Genomic DNA, 15,121 nt, shown 5'->3' with positions numbered 1-15,121 from the left:
TACATCACAGAAAAGGTCTGATTAAAGAAATGTTCTTTGGTCAAGTAATCACAGATGCACTAGTATCATTGAGGCTCGGAGGATCAGGTAATAGGTCTCCTGCCGAGATCCTCAACTAAAACTAGTCTATGATTCATCGCCTTTTTGATGTGAAGTCTGTGATCGGAATGGTGACAGATGTAATTCCAGATTAAGAGATTCTCGTGCTTTTCCTTCCAGTGTGCCCGTCATCTCCCAGGGTGAGATTAGAAATATTCCACTGCCTGTAAAGCATGTGAATCATTACTGCAGCTTCTAAATCCTGCCCCTGTGGAGAAAGCAGCTCTCCATATTTACCGAGTCATTCTCACAGTACCATTTGCAGCAGAATTTACCCCTGCATCATATATCTAAATAGCTAACAACTGGAATAATTATCATTTTGGGAGGAAAATAAATCAATGTATAATAAGAAGTTGTGCAATTTTGTGTTTCACTTCCTCACCATTTTCCTGACCCCTACCATGTTTCACTGATCTTCTAATGGCAGCACTATCATTAACAGAAAAAAGACAGGTAGATTTGTGTAATATACTGTATATTTATAGAAGGATTTCTCTGCTACATTATTTTTGTGCTTTAAGATGGGCCCACTATGCTCTTAAAATGAAAAGTGTCCCCTACCAGTCTCACCGTTTTCTGGAGAAAGTCATGTAACCACTGCAGTCAATCAGCTTCCTCAGATCGCTACAGCCTTCATATTTCGTTTAAGCAGAAGAAGCCACTTCGGCAGAATGTGGAAACTGCAGAAGATCAGTGGCTGCTGATTGGTTGTAGACGTCACATGATGTTGATGCCAGGAGATCATTAGGGGACCCACAGTACCAAGTGCAGAGGAGGTGCTACAATTCAGAAGATGAGTATAGTTATTTAGATTTATTACCCCACCATGGGCTGTTAATAACTTTAGGAGTGTCACACCAGGACAGAGAGATGCCCGGTGTGCAACGCAAAAGGAGAGGTGAGGACACATCAAAAGGGGAGCCCTGACACTACGGAATGGGGGAAGATGGTAACCCCTAAACACTCACCTAATGCTGAAACCTGCGCTCTCTATCGCCCTAGATGGGTCCTTTCCCCCATACGCCGTCATGTGCTAAAGCCCAGGCTGACCCTGGGCCTAGACCTGGATAGTGTGAAGGACAGCAAGACACCAGTCTTACTACTATGATAAGACAACACAAGCAAAGAGACAGACGGGAAAAACACATAAACAAATGCAACTCCACAGGTATCAAAAGGAACACAACAGCTTCTCCAGGAACACCATCTCCAGAGAAGTAAGGCATGGGATAGAAGCTTTATAGCTGGCATGGGAGGAAGCTAGGACAGGGTTTAAATAATGAAAGAGGAGTAGTCCCAATAAGCCACAGCTGACATTGGAGCCAATGGAAAACTCAGCAGAGTTTAAACAAGGAATTCTTAACCCCTTCCACACCACAAAAAAACCATAAACCTGTTTAACTCATGAATGGGTGTTCGAGAGTGATCATCTAACTGCTGTAATCTTCTAATCCCAGACGCACAACAGTCCCATCAGGGTGTGGCACATTCATGACAAGGAGATAATCACTTTAAATAGACTAAATTGATAATAAAGTATGTAAAGATTACAGAAGAAAATGGTTAAATAGTATTAACATAGTATAAAATATTGCCATAGATATTTGTAATCTTTTCTGATGAATGCACCTCTGTGCTCTGAAAGATTACAAAGATGTCAATCCTGATTTCAACACAAAAGGCATTAACACAGAACAATATAGAATATAAGGGATTATTTACATCCTGACATGTCCTCTCTGTTTTTCCCAGTGCCTCCAGTCTTTGTCTCTCGCAGACTCTCGCTTGAAATCCCGCACATGTATTGTTTTGAATGCTCTGGGGAGTAACACATCTCTTCAGGAGCTGGATATCAGCGGTAATGGGATGTCTGACATTGGTGCCAAGATGCTAGGAAAAACCCTGCAGATAAATAGTACATTGCGGTGAGTATACAGAGATCCTACTTGTATTACTGTTACATTGTCTGGGATACTCTGCAATATAAAGAAACAAAACTATAATGCCATGGTTGAAATATGCATAAAAAACATAAAAACCCTACATGAAACAAAAAAAAGGAAAAATTGCATTTCCTTTGGAATACTTTAGAAAATTAACAACCATATTGGGCATAAACAAGTGGTATATTTAGCCCAAGTGATTTTATTTCAAATAACATACAGGGGGGAAATAAGTATTTGATACACTGCTAATTTTGCAAGTTTTCCCAACTACAAAGAATGGAGAGGTCTGTAATTTTTATTTTAGGTACACTTCAATTGTGAGAGACAGAATCTAAAAAAAATCCAGAAAATCACATTGTATGATTTTTACATAATTAATTTACATTTTATTGCATGAAATAAGTATTTGATACAATAGAAAACCAGAACTTACTATTTGGTACAGAAACCTTTGTCTGCAATTACAGAGGTCAGATGTTTCCTGTAGTTCTTGACCAAGTTTATACACACTGCAGCAGGGATTTTGGCCTACTCCTCCATTCAGATATTCTCCAGATCTTTCAGGCTTTGGGGCTATCACTGGGAAACATTGAGTTTCAGCAACCATCAAAGATTTTCTATTGGGTTCAGGTCTGGAGACTGACTTGGAGACTGACCTTGAAATGCTTCTTACGGAGCCACTCTTTAGTTGCCCTAGCTGTGTCTTTAGGGTAATTGTCCTGCTGGAAGACTCTGCCATGACCTATCTTCAATGCTCTTACTGAGGGAAGGAGGTTGTTAGCCAAAATCTAGCAATATATAACCCCATTCATTCTCCCTTCAATAAAGTGAAGTTGTCCCCAAAGTGAAAGTATGATATTTCCCCCACCATGCTTTACGGTTGGGACAGTGTTCTTGGGTTGAACTCATTCTTCTCCCTCCAAACACAGCAGGTGGAGTTGATACCAAAAAGTTCTATTTTGGTCTCATCTGACCACATGACCTTCTCCCATTCCCCCCCTGGATCATCCAGAGGGTCATTGGTGATCTTCAAACGGGCATGGACATGTGCTGGTGTGAGCAGGGGGACCATACCTGCCCTGCAAAATGTTTATCCATGACGGCATAGAGCATTACTAAAAGTAATGTTTGAGACTGTGGTCCCAGCTCTGTTTAGGTTATTGACCAGGTCCTCCCATGTAGTTCTGGGCTGATTCCTCATCCTTCTCAGAACTACAGACCTCTTCATTCTTTGTAGGATGTAAAACTTCCAAAATCGGCAGTGTATCGAATACTTATTTTCCCCACTATATAAGACACACAAGTCTTTAAAAATAAAGAAGGCAAAGTGCTGCTTAATATGCAGGGATGCATACATAGAACATTCCAGTGCATGCAGGTATCATCATAGCATTTTGGGTAACACGATATAATGGTCATAGTGAAAAAGATGTAAAGAGATAGTCCCCTGTATAATAACAATTAGTGATGAGCGAATATACTCGTTACTCGAGATTTCCGAGCATGCTCGGGTGACCTCTGAGTATTTTTTAGTGCTCGGAGATTTAGTTTTCCTCACTTCAGCTGAATGATTTACATCTGTTAGCCAGCTTGATTACATGTGGGGACTCCCTAGCAACCAGGCAACTCCCACATGTACTTATGCTGGCTAACAGATGTAAATCATTCAGCTGCAGCGAAAAAAACTAAATCTCCGAGCTCTAAAAAATACTCGGAGGACCCCCGAGCGTGCTCGAGAAATCTCGAGTAACGAGTATATTCGCTCATCACTAGTAACAATCTCTCTAGTGTGCAAAAGAGAACATAGATGCTTGCAAGCAGTATGACTGGGTTCAGCACATCCCTGCCTTCCTTAGTTATAGTGATATTATTCTTTATTGTATTTCATGATACAGTATATGTATAAACTAGAGCTCTCCTATGGACTGGATTTAAAGTCTTTAAAGCGAATCTGTCACCAGGTTTGGCCGATAAGAGATATGGCCATCACCTATCAGGGCTGATATATAACATTCTATAATGCTGTATATCTGCCCCCAACCCGACCTGCAAGAGAAGAAAAATAACTTTTCCTATGGGGTGGTCCGGTCCGATGGGTGTCGGTGGTCTTTGTCCGGCTCCTCCCTTCTTCTTCGGATCCCCATCCTCCTGCTTGCTCCTACTAGACCAATCAACTTCGTTCAGCTATAACAAAATGTCTATACTTGCCTTCAGTATGTTCGGCAATATCAGAACTTTCTACGTTTCTGCTGTGCATGCACTGTGTATATAATGTTTGCTACTACAACTGTTCTACCATTGCTTTGCTTTCAGGTCAGTTCTTTGGGACAGGAATGCTGTTTCAGCTTCTGGATTTATGGATGTAGCTCGAGCTCTTGAGAAGTAAGTTAGCAACAGAACATTGTCACCTACATTTATGTTTCTACTTGTGATTTGTGTCTCACATAATGCAACTCTGATACCACCCAGGAATAGAACCCTACGCTTCATGTCCTTTCCTGTTGGCGACATTTGCCAGGCATACCAGAGACACCCTGAGAGAGCTGAAAGTGCCTGGAGGAAGGTAACAGGCAGGAATAGATTGAATAGATAGATAGATACGCTATCATTATCTATACAATTATTGTTCAAATACACTATGTGGTCAAGTCAAAGCTATAAAAATGATTTTTTTTCCTGGGCAAAAATTTTGTGCGATCTGCCCACATGTGAAAACACATGTAGCTAAACCCCCTGTGCTGAGAAATAATATAAACTGCTATACTCTCCACATACCCAACTGCACTATATCACACACATACACAGTACTTATACACATATATAGATACACAAACATACAAGTTGCAGACACATAACATACACATATCCATATGCATTTCCCACACATACATAAACAATACACAAAACACACGTACTGTACATACACACATTTACATTCATACACATTGCAAATACATACATATATTTCGAACACACGTGTATTTATACACATAAATATGAAATACAAAACACACATACTCATATACATAACCAATGCACAAAACACACACACATTCATACCCATCATTAATCACTCAAACACACATTACACATAGATACACACATTTACATTCATAGATATTACAAATACATAGGGTACATTCAATTCTAATACACACATACTCATACACAACACACATACATACTCATACACAAACAACACACACATACACATAAGAAATAGACACACATACTCATACACAAATACATAAAACAATACACAAAACACACACATTCCCATACACACCATTACTCACTCAAGCATACACATTAAACACATACATGCACACACAAACGTACATTCATACATATTGCAAAGATATACATATAATTCTAACACACACATACATATACTGTATACTGTACATAGACATAAAACACACACACATTAATATGTACATTGCCTCTCCTGCTGATCGCTTCCACATCCCAGCTATGGAGAGCATGGTGAGCAGAGGATAGAGCCTGCTCTGTTTTGTCACTTTTTCTGTTTGTGAGACAGTAAATGAGACATGTATAATCAATTTGCTCTAGAAAGGGCCAACATGCATACCAACATAAAGGGGTTACAAAGATTGGAGTCACAACCAAGTCCTGATGCCTGAAAACCTTTGACAAAAAAGAGATTTTACATTGCGGTGCATGGATTTTCATGTCTGATCCTGGAAACATGGAGAAGAAAGGATATATTTGCATGAATCACACAACTGGTCATTAAGAGACATCCAAAACTGTTAATTAGGGCTTTGTATAGTAATGTGGTTGGCATGAGCATGCAACAGAATATAGATTCACGTGTTACATAATGATTTTACTAGGCGGTGTAATTTGTATTGAACATGGCCAGCAGTTATACGTATTTATGTTTTATATACTCATTGAATGTCGATAATGAACATCTATTCTCACAGATACATAGCTGTCTCCTTCGAAACTCTCAGACGTTGGCGGTCTCTGACCAAAGAGCCCTTCGACTTCAACAGGGTGTGGCAAGCAGCGCAGAACAGGTAGAGCGTGCTTGCTTTCACCTGCTTCTCCTGCGCTCAACCCTTTATCTTCTTGACAATTCCTCACTCTTTTTTTCTTGAACCACTAGATGCTACATACACTTTCCATGCTGATTCATGATCACATCAATGCTCTGCGCTCCTGTGACCTGGAAACTGTACAAGAAGACATCATATGTGCTAGACAGCTCCTTAGAGATGCCAAGAACTGTCGAGCTGTAAGTGTCTCATTTAGTAGTTACCTGCCACATTTCAAGCACTGAAGCTAAAATGACGATGAACATCAATAAAATAAAGACAAAATGTATATAGAGTAACATTTCATAGTAATTTCTGGTTCAACCTCGCATTAATTATGGCCCCTTTGGGTTTTACTGGCCATGTTTTTATACTGGGAGGAAATTGCGCTTTAAGATAATTAGCTAAGCAGATAAGCATTGTTTAATATCATAGTCATAGTAAATATGACCTTTTATAAATTATGCATGTGCAGCTTGTTTTACATATGTTTCTAACAAAGTCAGCATTTCATAATAAAAAGTTGAAAATTACTGCAGTAAGCTGGTTTTTCCTGGCTTTAAAAAGAACATTTATTCACAGCTTTATAAAAAGAATTTGGTAGAACAGTTGGTATAAAATACGAGAACATGATAAGAAGTCCCCTTTTTTATGCAAAGTCCTTGAAGAAAATTATCAAGAGATACATTTTTAAAGTCAGGTTTGATTGTTGTCCCATTGTCCTTATTTGCGCCACATTTGTTAAAGCATGGGGCACCTTGAAATGTTTTTACGCCAGTCTCGGACAGTTTTGCCAAAATGGGAGGAGTTGAAGCGGAATGAGCCTTGGCAAAGCCTGCCTGGCAAACTTAAGAAATGGTGCGCTATGTTACCAGAAACATACTTTAGTCCCTTTTAATGAATGAGCAGCATTTTTCTCTAGCGGTCACTTCATTAAGACTGGCATGCAAAGCGCCGGTGTTACTGAATCGGGCCTTGATAAATTTGGCAGATCTTTAGAACTGTCTAGATTTAATTTTTCACTTTTTTAATTGACCCGCCTACTGGAGCAAAATTTTTTAAAAGTTACAATTCATAAATCTTCCTTGAACCTCATATAGATTACACCTACTTTTGAAACGTGGTGAAATTGCAAAAAAAAGTGCAATTACACAATTGTTTTTTTTTTACCATGCCATTATGACTCTACAGGTCATTACAAGTTTGCAGATACCAATCATGTCTATGTTATTTTTTATTTAATTGCAAAAAAATTAAAAGTTTGTACAAAACAAAAGGCACCATTTTCTGAGACCCATATCGTCTCCATTTTTCTGGATCTGGGGCTTATTTTTTGCGCACCAAGCTTATGCTTTTACTGATACTATTTTGGGGTAGATACGATCTTTTGATCGCCTCTTATTGCATTTTACTGCAATGCTGCGAAGACCAAAAAACATAATTGTGTCGTTTTGATTTCATTTTTTGTTACGCCGTTTACCAATTGTATGAATTATTTTTTTATATTTTGATAGATCAGGAGTTTCTGAATACCAAATACACTACCGTTCAAAAGTTTAGTGTTACTTAGAAATTTCCTTATTTTTGAAAGAAAAGCAGAGTTTTTCCCAATGAAGCTAAAATTAAATGATTCAGAAATACACTCTATACATTGTTAATGTGGTAAATGACTATTTTAGCTGCAAACGTCTGGTTTGTAATGCAATATCTTCATAGGTGTATAGAGGCCCATTTCCAACAACCATCACTCCAGAGTTCTTATAGTACTTTGTGTATGCTAACTGTGTAAGAAAGCTAATGGATGGTTAGAATACCTTTGAAAACCCTTGTGCAAGTATGTTGGCACAGCTGAAAACAGTTTGGCTGATTAGAGAACCTATAAACCTGACCTTCCTTTGAGCTAGTTGAGAATCTGGAGCATTACATTTGTTGGTTCTATTAACCCCTTCATGACCTTGGGATTTTTTGTTTTTCCGTATTCGTTTTTCACTCCCCTCCTTCCCAGAGCCATAACTTTTTTATTTTTCCGTCAATTTGGCCATGTGAGGGCTTATTTTTTGCAGGACGAGTTGTACTTTTGAACGACATCGTTGGTTTTAGCATGTCGTGTACTAAAAAACGGGAAAAAAATTCCAAGTGCGGTGAAATTGCAAAAAAAGTGCAATCCCACACTTGTTTTTTGTTTGGCTTTTTTGCTAGGTTCACTAAATGCTAAAACTGACCTGCCATTATGATTCTCCAGGTCAGTACGAGTTCATAGACACCTAACATGACTAGGTTATTTTTTATCTAAGTGGTGAAAAAAAATTCCAAACTTTGCTAAAAAAACAAAAATGGCGCCATTTTCCGATACCCGTAGCGTCTCCATTTTTCGTGATCTGGGGTCGGTTGAGGGCTTATTTTTTGCGTGCCAAGATGACGTTTTTAATTATAGCATTTCGGTGCAGATACGTTCTTTTGATCGCCCGTTATTGCATTTTAATGCAATGTCGCGGCGACCAAAAAAACGTAATTCTGCCGTTTTTAATTTTTTTCCCGCTACGCTGTTTAGCGATCAGGTTAATGCTTTTTTTTAGTTGATAGATCGGGCGATTCTGAGCGCGGCGATACCAAATATGCGTAGATTTTATATTTTTTTTATTGATTTATTTTGATTGGGGCGAAAGGGGGGTGATTTAAACTTTTATATTTTTTTTATTTTTTTAACATTTTTTTCAACTTTTTTTTTAACTTTTGCCATGCTTCAATAGCCTCCATGGGAGGCTAGAAGCAGGCACAACTCGATCGCCTCTGCTACATAGCAGCGATCTGCTGATCGCTGCTATGTAGCAGAAATGGAGGTGTGCTGTGAGCGCCGACCACAGGGTGGCGCTCACAGCCACCGGCGATCAGTAACCATATAGGTCTCAAAGACCTCTATGGTTACAATGGAGATGCATCGCCGACCCCCGATCATGTGACGGGGGATGGCGATGACGTCATTTCTGGCCGCCCGGCCGGAAGCGGTAGTTAAATGCCACTGTCTGCGTTTGACAGTGGCATTTAACTAGTTAATAGGTGCGGGCAGATCGTGATTCTGCCCGAGCCTATTACAGGCACATGTCAGCTGTTCAAAACAGCTGACATGTCCCGGCTTTGATGCGGGCTCACCGCGGAGCCCTGCATCAAAGCAGGGGATCTGACCTCGGACGTACTATCCCGTCCGAGGTCAGATAGGGGTTAAACTCTCAAAATTCGCAAGAAAAAAGAACTTTCATGTGAAATTCGACAGTCTATTCTTATACTTAGAAATGAAGGCTATTACATGTGAGAAATTGCCAATAAACTGCAGATTTCCTACAACGGTGTGTACTACTCCCTTCAGAGGAGAGCACAAACAGGCTCTAACCAGAGTAGAAAAAGAAGTGGGAAGCCCCGCTGAACAACTGACCAACAAGACAAGTACATTAGAGTCTGTAGTTTGAGAAATCGATGCCTCACAGGTCAACAACTGGCAGCTTCATTAAATAGTACACGCAAATCACCAGTGTCAACGTCTACAGTGAAGAGGCGACTCCGGGATGCTGGCCTTCAGGGCAGAGTGGAAAAGAAAAAGCCATATCTGAGACTGGCTAATAAAAGGAAAAGATTAATATAGGCAAAAGAACACAGATTGGACAGAGGAAGATTGGAAAAAAGTGTTATGGACAGACGAATCCAAGTTTGAGATGTTTGGATCACAAAGAAGAACCTTTGTGAGATGCCAAACAACTGAAGAGATGCTGGAAGAGTGCCTGACGCCATCTGTCAAGCATGGTGGAGGTAATGTGATGGTCTGGGGTTGTTTTGGTGCTGGTAAAGTGGGAGATTTGTACAAGGTAAAAGGGATTTTGAATAAGGAAGGCTATCACTCCATTTTGCAACGCCATGCCATATCCTGTGGACAGCGATTGATTGGAGCCAATTTCATCTTACAGCAGGACAATGACCCAAAGCACACCTCCAAATTATGCAAGAACTATTTAGGGAAGAAGCAGGCAGCTGGTATTCTATCTGTAATGGAGTGGCCAGCGCAGTCACCAGATCTCAACACCATTGAGCTGTTGTGGGAGCAGCTTGACCATATGGTATGCAAAAACTGATCATCAAGCCAAACCAACTTGTGGGAGGAGCTTCTGGAAGCATGGGGTGAAATTTCTCCAATTACCTCACCAAATGAACTGCTAGAATGCCAAAGGTCTGCAATATTGTAAATGCTGCAAAGGGAACATTCTTTGACGAAAGCAAAGTTTGAAGGAGAAAATTATTATTTCAAGTAAAAATCTTTTTTTCGAACTTTGTCAATGTCTGGGCTAGATTTTCAATTCATTTGGCAACTCATTTGATTATTAAAAAATGGAAACACAAAATTGTCTGGGTGACCCTAAACTTTTGAACGATAGTATATGTGTTTTATTTATCATTGTTTCATTTTAAATGGGGCAAAATGATGGAGGTTTGAAGTTTTATATTTTTTAATATTTTTAAAAATATATTTTTCTACTTTTAACTTGCTTCAATTGTCTCTTTAGGAGACTTAAAGCTGCAATCGTCTGGTCACTTGTGCTACACATAGCAGGGCTTCAGCCACGGGCCGGCATTCATTGCAGATCAGCAATGACAAGCACAGGGGTCTTCTCGCAACCCATCGGCGCCTCGTGACCAAGTGACCGGGGCACTGAATGGCAGGGTTTATTGGTCTCTTCTGGCACAATCATGTTAAAGGCCACTGTCAGATGGTTGAGAGCGTCATTTAACAGCCAAGGGTGAATCGCGATTCCATCCGTGGTTGTTAGAGGCACATAACAGCTGATCAAATCAGTGTCATGTGCCAGAAAAGATGCAGGCTCTGGCACTGGGGAAGGGGGATACATTATTATTATTATTTATTTATATAGTACCATTAATTCCATGGTGCTGTACATGATCCAGGGTTTACATACAGAGCTATAGATATCATTTACATACATGACCTGTGATGTACCAATACATCATAGGTCGTTAAGTGGTTGAAGATCATCATCATTGGCAGCATATCATCTTGTGTAAACAGGTGTGCTGCTGAGAACAATGATACTCTATGCTCAGAAAATGATCATTTTGTGCATGTAGGTGCGGTCAGTCTGTCTAAACGATCAATTATCAGCTTCTATATAGTTGATCTATGGTCGTTTAACAGCTGCAATTGTGTGGTGTAAATGTGTGCAGTGTAAATGCACGATTAGGCTATGTTCACACATTGCGTTCTTGCTGTATTTTTTTATTGCGTTTTTCAGGATCCTAAAGTTCGGCTTTGCTTCCACCACAGCAGCATGAACAATGCAAGGTGTTAGGTCACCAATGCAAGATGTGTGTGAAACCATAAAACCATTTTGGAAAAGGGCAATTTGATCAAGTGGAAAAATATTTTTATGTCTGAAAAAATAGTGACTATTCTGAACAAAAAAGTTCAAATGAGTTCATGAAAACATATACACAATTACAAATGTAACAGTAGGACACTGTTTACTTTTACACTTTGGTCGGCTCTTGAGATAATCAGGTATTGTTCAATTTCACACCTCGGTCGTCCAATGTTTACTTTGTATGCATCACTTGTACTACTCCAAACTGACATTCTCAAGTGAGGAAACCAAGATATTATGGTTTAAACTTGGGAAAATCACAAAAATAAATGGGTTTCACATACTGCTTTACCTGCTTTTTTTCACGAAAAATGCAGCAAAACCTAATACATGATTTTTGGCTGCATTTTGCACCTAATCATTGCTTTTTATAGGTGGGTGAAAAAACACTTAAAAAGGGTAAAAGAAGTGACATGCTGTAGTTTTCAAAAACACAGTAGTCTTCCAATTCAGTCAGGAAAAAAAACAATGTGTGTGAAATCTCATGGCTTTTGTTGGTATTGTAAAATGCAGCTTAAAATTTGCACCAAAAACCGCAACGTACTGCATTTTTATTTAGCTTGCTGTTCTACAATGTGTGAGTCCACTCCATTTGCTCTTCTTTCCTTCAGTTATTACCCCGTCTCCTGGAAGCAGGCAGCTGGCTGTCTCCTTCAGGCCCTGCGCAGAGGCTACTTGACACAGTCTCATATGAGCTCTCTCGAGCAGTGGACAGGGAATTGCAGGTATTCACCTTATAAAGGTCTATGACCTTCAAGTTGGTGTGACACCCTATGTTGTATTGCTTAGACAACGCCAACATATTGTTGTCACCGTTTACATCAGTCCTTGTGCACATTGGAGCTCACATACTTGGTGTTGTTGACATCGTCTCATTTGAACCCTTTCGAGCAGTGAACAGGAAATTGCATATACCGTACTTATTTTATAAAGATTTATTATCTTTTTATTTTGGTGGTATACTTTTTTACATTTTGATTGGTGGTTGAAACATCTTTACGAGTATCTGATGAATATTCCTGCCAGTAGATACCGTACATGTCCCCATTTTCTGATTCAGGTTCCATCGGAGCGGCATCGAGTATATTTTGTAAATGTGACATCTACTGCTAATATTTATGATCGATGTAAATACTTTTATGCCCCAAAGAAACAACAGTATTGTACGAGTGACACCTTTACCCCTAAATAACAAAAAAGCTCGGGCACTCAAATGAAAATTTATTGTCCAATGTAGACCAATGAGGCAAATACCACCTCCATACAGCAAAGAAAAAAAAGCAGCTTTCTTTTCAGGGCGGCCATTGAGCTGGAGCGAACCTGGGCAAGTTTATGAAACCAGGGAAAGTCGTCCTTGTTCTGGCAGGGCGCTACGCTTGAGAAAGGCATGTTCGTGCCGAAACGTTGCGAAAGTTAATCTGTCTTTCAATCGGGTCATCCTGTATTTTTTCTTTGTTGTATGGTGGTGATATTTGCCTCATTGGTCTACATTGGACAATACATTTTCATTTGAGTGCCCAAGCTTTTTTGTTATTTATTGCTAACTAATACCTTGGAGCACCACCTCGAACGCACAGTGAGCACCCCCTATATTCTCTAAAACCTTTACCCCTAAAATAGGTTTGTGTTTTTGACCATAAAAAGTATGTACATCATTTTTTCTGGCTAACACGGTACCACAATATAATTTTTATTGGTCATGCTAATATTTAAGATAATTCCAATTAACAATATAATGAAGTGACCGAGTCATTTATTTCTTTGCATGAACACGGCTCTAATGCATCCTTTCTGACTTTATTCAGAACATTGCAGACACCATGTGGGAGGCTACTCAGGATCTATTCCCGGGAGCAGCGCGGGATGCACAACGCGGAGGAGCAATGCTCTGCAGGCTTCGAGAACAGCATGGACTAAGTCCCCCCCATATACGTGATATGCTTAGACAGGTGGGGAGCGAAATACACAGTAAGCTGAGGTGAGTGACAACAGGCAGGAATGGCAGACAAAAGAAAAAGCTAAACGTAGTTTGGAAAAGCTGTCCTTTCTCAGGCCTCATTCACACATCCATGTTTAAACATGTATGTGAAAAAACGGTACAGATGTGATCAGTGTTTTCCATCCGCGTGTCCCAGTTTTACCATCAATGTTTTTCCAGTATGGAGATAGAAAGAAACAATGAGGGCATGTGCGTAGCACCATAGATTATGATGGGCGTGTTTGGTATCCGTGAAAAAAACGGAACACCACGACAGTCCATCTATACATTCGCCTCCGATAATTTCGGCCTGGTAAACAATGCTTGATGCTGTGGAGCAGCTTCAAGAAATCTGAGTTCCCTTCTGTTATACCTGGCGTGGAAAAAGGGGCAGTTTCAGTATCAGCAATAAATGGTAGGGAATTACTAATACAATTATTTAAAGCGGTTTCAGAAAATCTCTGTCCCGATGCAGAGGTTTCTTTACAAAACAAACTTTCCTTTACTCACCCTCCCCAGGTCCAACGCTGAGTGTCTGCTGCTGTTTGTTATTTTTTGCAGCACAGTAATCACATCGATAGCGCTGCAGCCAATATAGACTCCTATACACATTAGATGGTTGGCCAACCCGCCAATATCAGCAGGTTCGTCTTACACTCTAATGTATATGGGGGCCTCCAAACAGCTTAAGTCGGGGTTGATAAGGATCTGGCACGTCCGATTTTGGAGTGCTCATCCTTTTGCTCTCGGCTAGTTAAGCCACTGCCAGACAAGTCTGGCAGCGGCTCCTTCATAGAGAACTCAGTATCTGGAGACAATAACAGACTCAGGAACAAATGGCATAACACTCAGCACTGGGAAGGTGAATAAAACACAGTTTATTTTTTTTTTATAAGAAACTGCTCCTTAAAATCAGACAACGCCTTTAATAAACTTTAGCTGCTCCAAAGAGGGAGCTATAATTAAGGTTTCTGAGAATTTTTCAGTCTATTTTTTTTATAATAAAAATAGTAACTAATGCTCATTAATAACCAAGTATTATTTCTAGTTAATTTTCCCAACAGTTTTAACACAAAAATATTTTGGGAGAAATTTTCTGATCAAAATGTACCTAAATACTGATACTCATGACGCGTGGCACATTTATAAAGTGCTCTATACACTTTTTGAACAATGTTCGACAATGGCACTCAGCTTAAGCTGCTCCACCGTGCTCCAAAAAAATAAGCAAAAGAAGGAATAGAAGTGTGTGTGTGAAGTGTGGGAAGATGTGCTAAGCGTATCATACGGCATAGTTTCATAGTGTTTAAGGGTGAAGAAAAGGAAGTCCATTAAGTTCAACCTATAACCTAACATGTTGATCCAGAGGAAGACAAAAACCCAATTAGGCCGAGTTCACACATCCTGATATTTCCAGTACCGGAAAAATCGGTACCGGGGATGTCGGTGTCTGTGTGTGTAATACTTGCGGCACACGTGTGGCAACCGTGTACCACATCAGAACCACACACACAGGCGCCTCAGAAGCAGCAGTACAGTTAGCGCTGTTCACCAGCGCTGGGTGCTGAAGACCGTTGTGATCATTCTCCCCCGCTCTGCTGGCGATCA

The 15,121-nt window shown here is 40.0% G+C and overlaps 1 protein-coding gene across 12 annotated transcripts in view; it reads left to right on the top strand.

Annotated features, from left to right (window-relative positions):
* CARMIL3 (capping protein regulator and myosin 1 linker 3) overlaps positions 1-15,121 on the top strand; it is a 101,792-nt gene that overhangs the window by 65,754 nt on the left and 20,917 nt on the right. For all 12 annotated transcript variants that reach the window (XR_011319993.1, XR_011319999.1, XM_069761796.1 and 9 more), the window contains exons 21-27: positions 1,855-2,027; positions 4,362-4,430; positions 4,518-4,611; positions 5,999-6,094; positions 6,184-6,312; positions 12,147-12,260; positions 13,341-13,513. Coding sequence is in view for 10 of the 12 variants with exons in the window: in XM_069761796.1 (XP_069617897.1) it covers positions 1,855-2,027; positions 4,362-4,430; positions 4,518-4,611; positions 5,999-6,094; positions 6,184-6,312; positions 12,147-12,260; positions 13,341-13,513 (848 nt within the window). In the remaining 2 variants the exon portion in view is untranslated. The remainder of the gene's footprint in view (positions 1-1,854; positions 2,028-4,361; positions 4,431-4,517; positions 4,612-5,998; positions 6,095-6,183; positions 6,313-12,146; positions 12,261-13,340; positions 13,514-15,121) is intronic.

Source organism: Ranitomeya imitator, chromosome 1 (assembly GCF_032444005.1).
Source record: "Ranitomeya imitator isolate aRanImi1 chromosome 1, aRanImi1.pri, whole genome shotgun sequence".
Taxonomy (NCBI): domain Eukaryota; kingdom Metazoa; phylum Chordata; class Amphibia; order Anura; family Dendrobatidae; genus Ranitomeya; species Ranitomeya imitator.
Note: the sequence above shows the minus strand (reverse complement) of the source record. Positions and strands in the feature narration are given on the sequence as shown.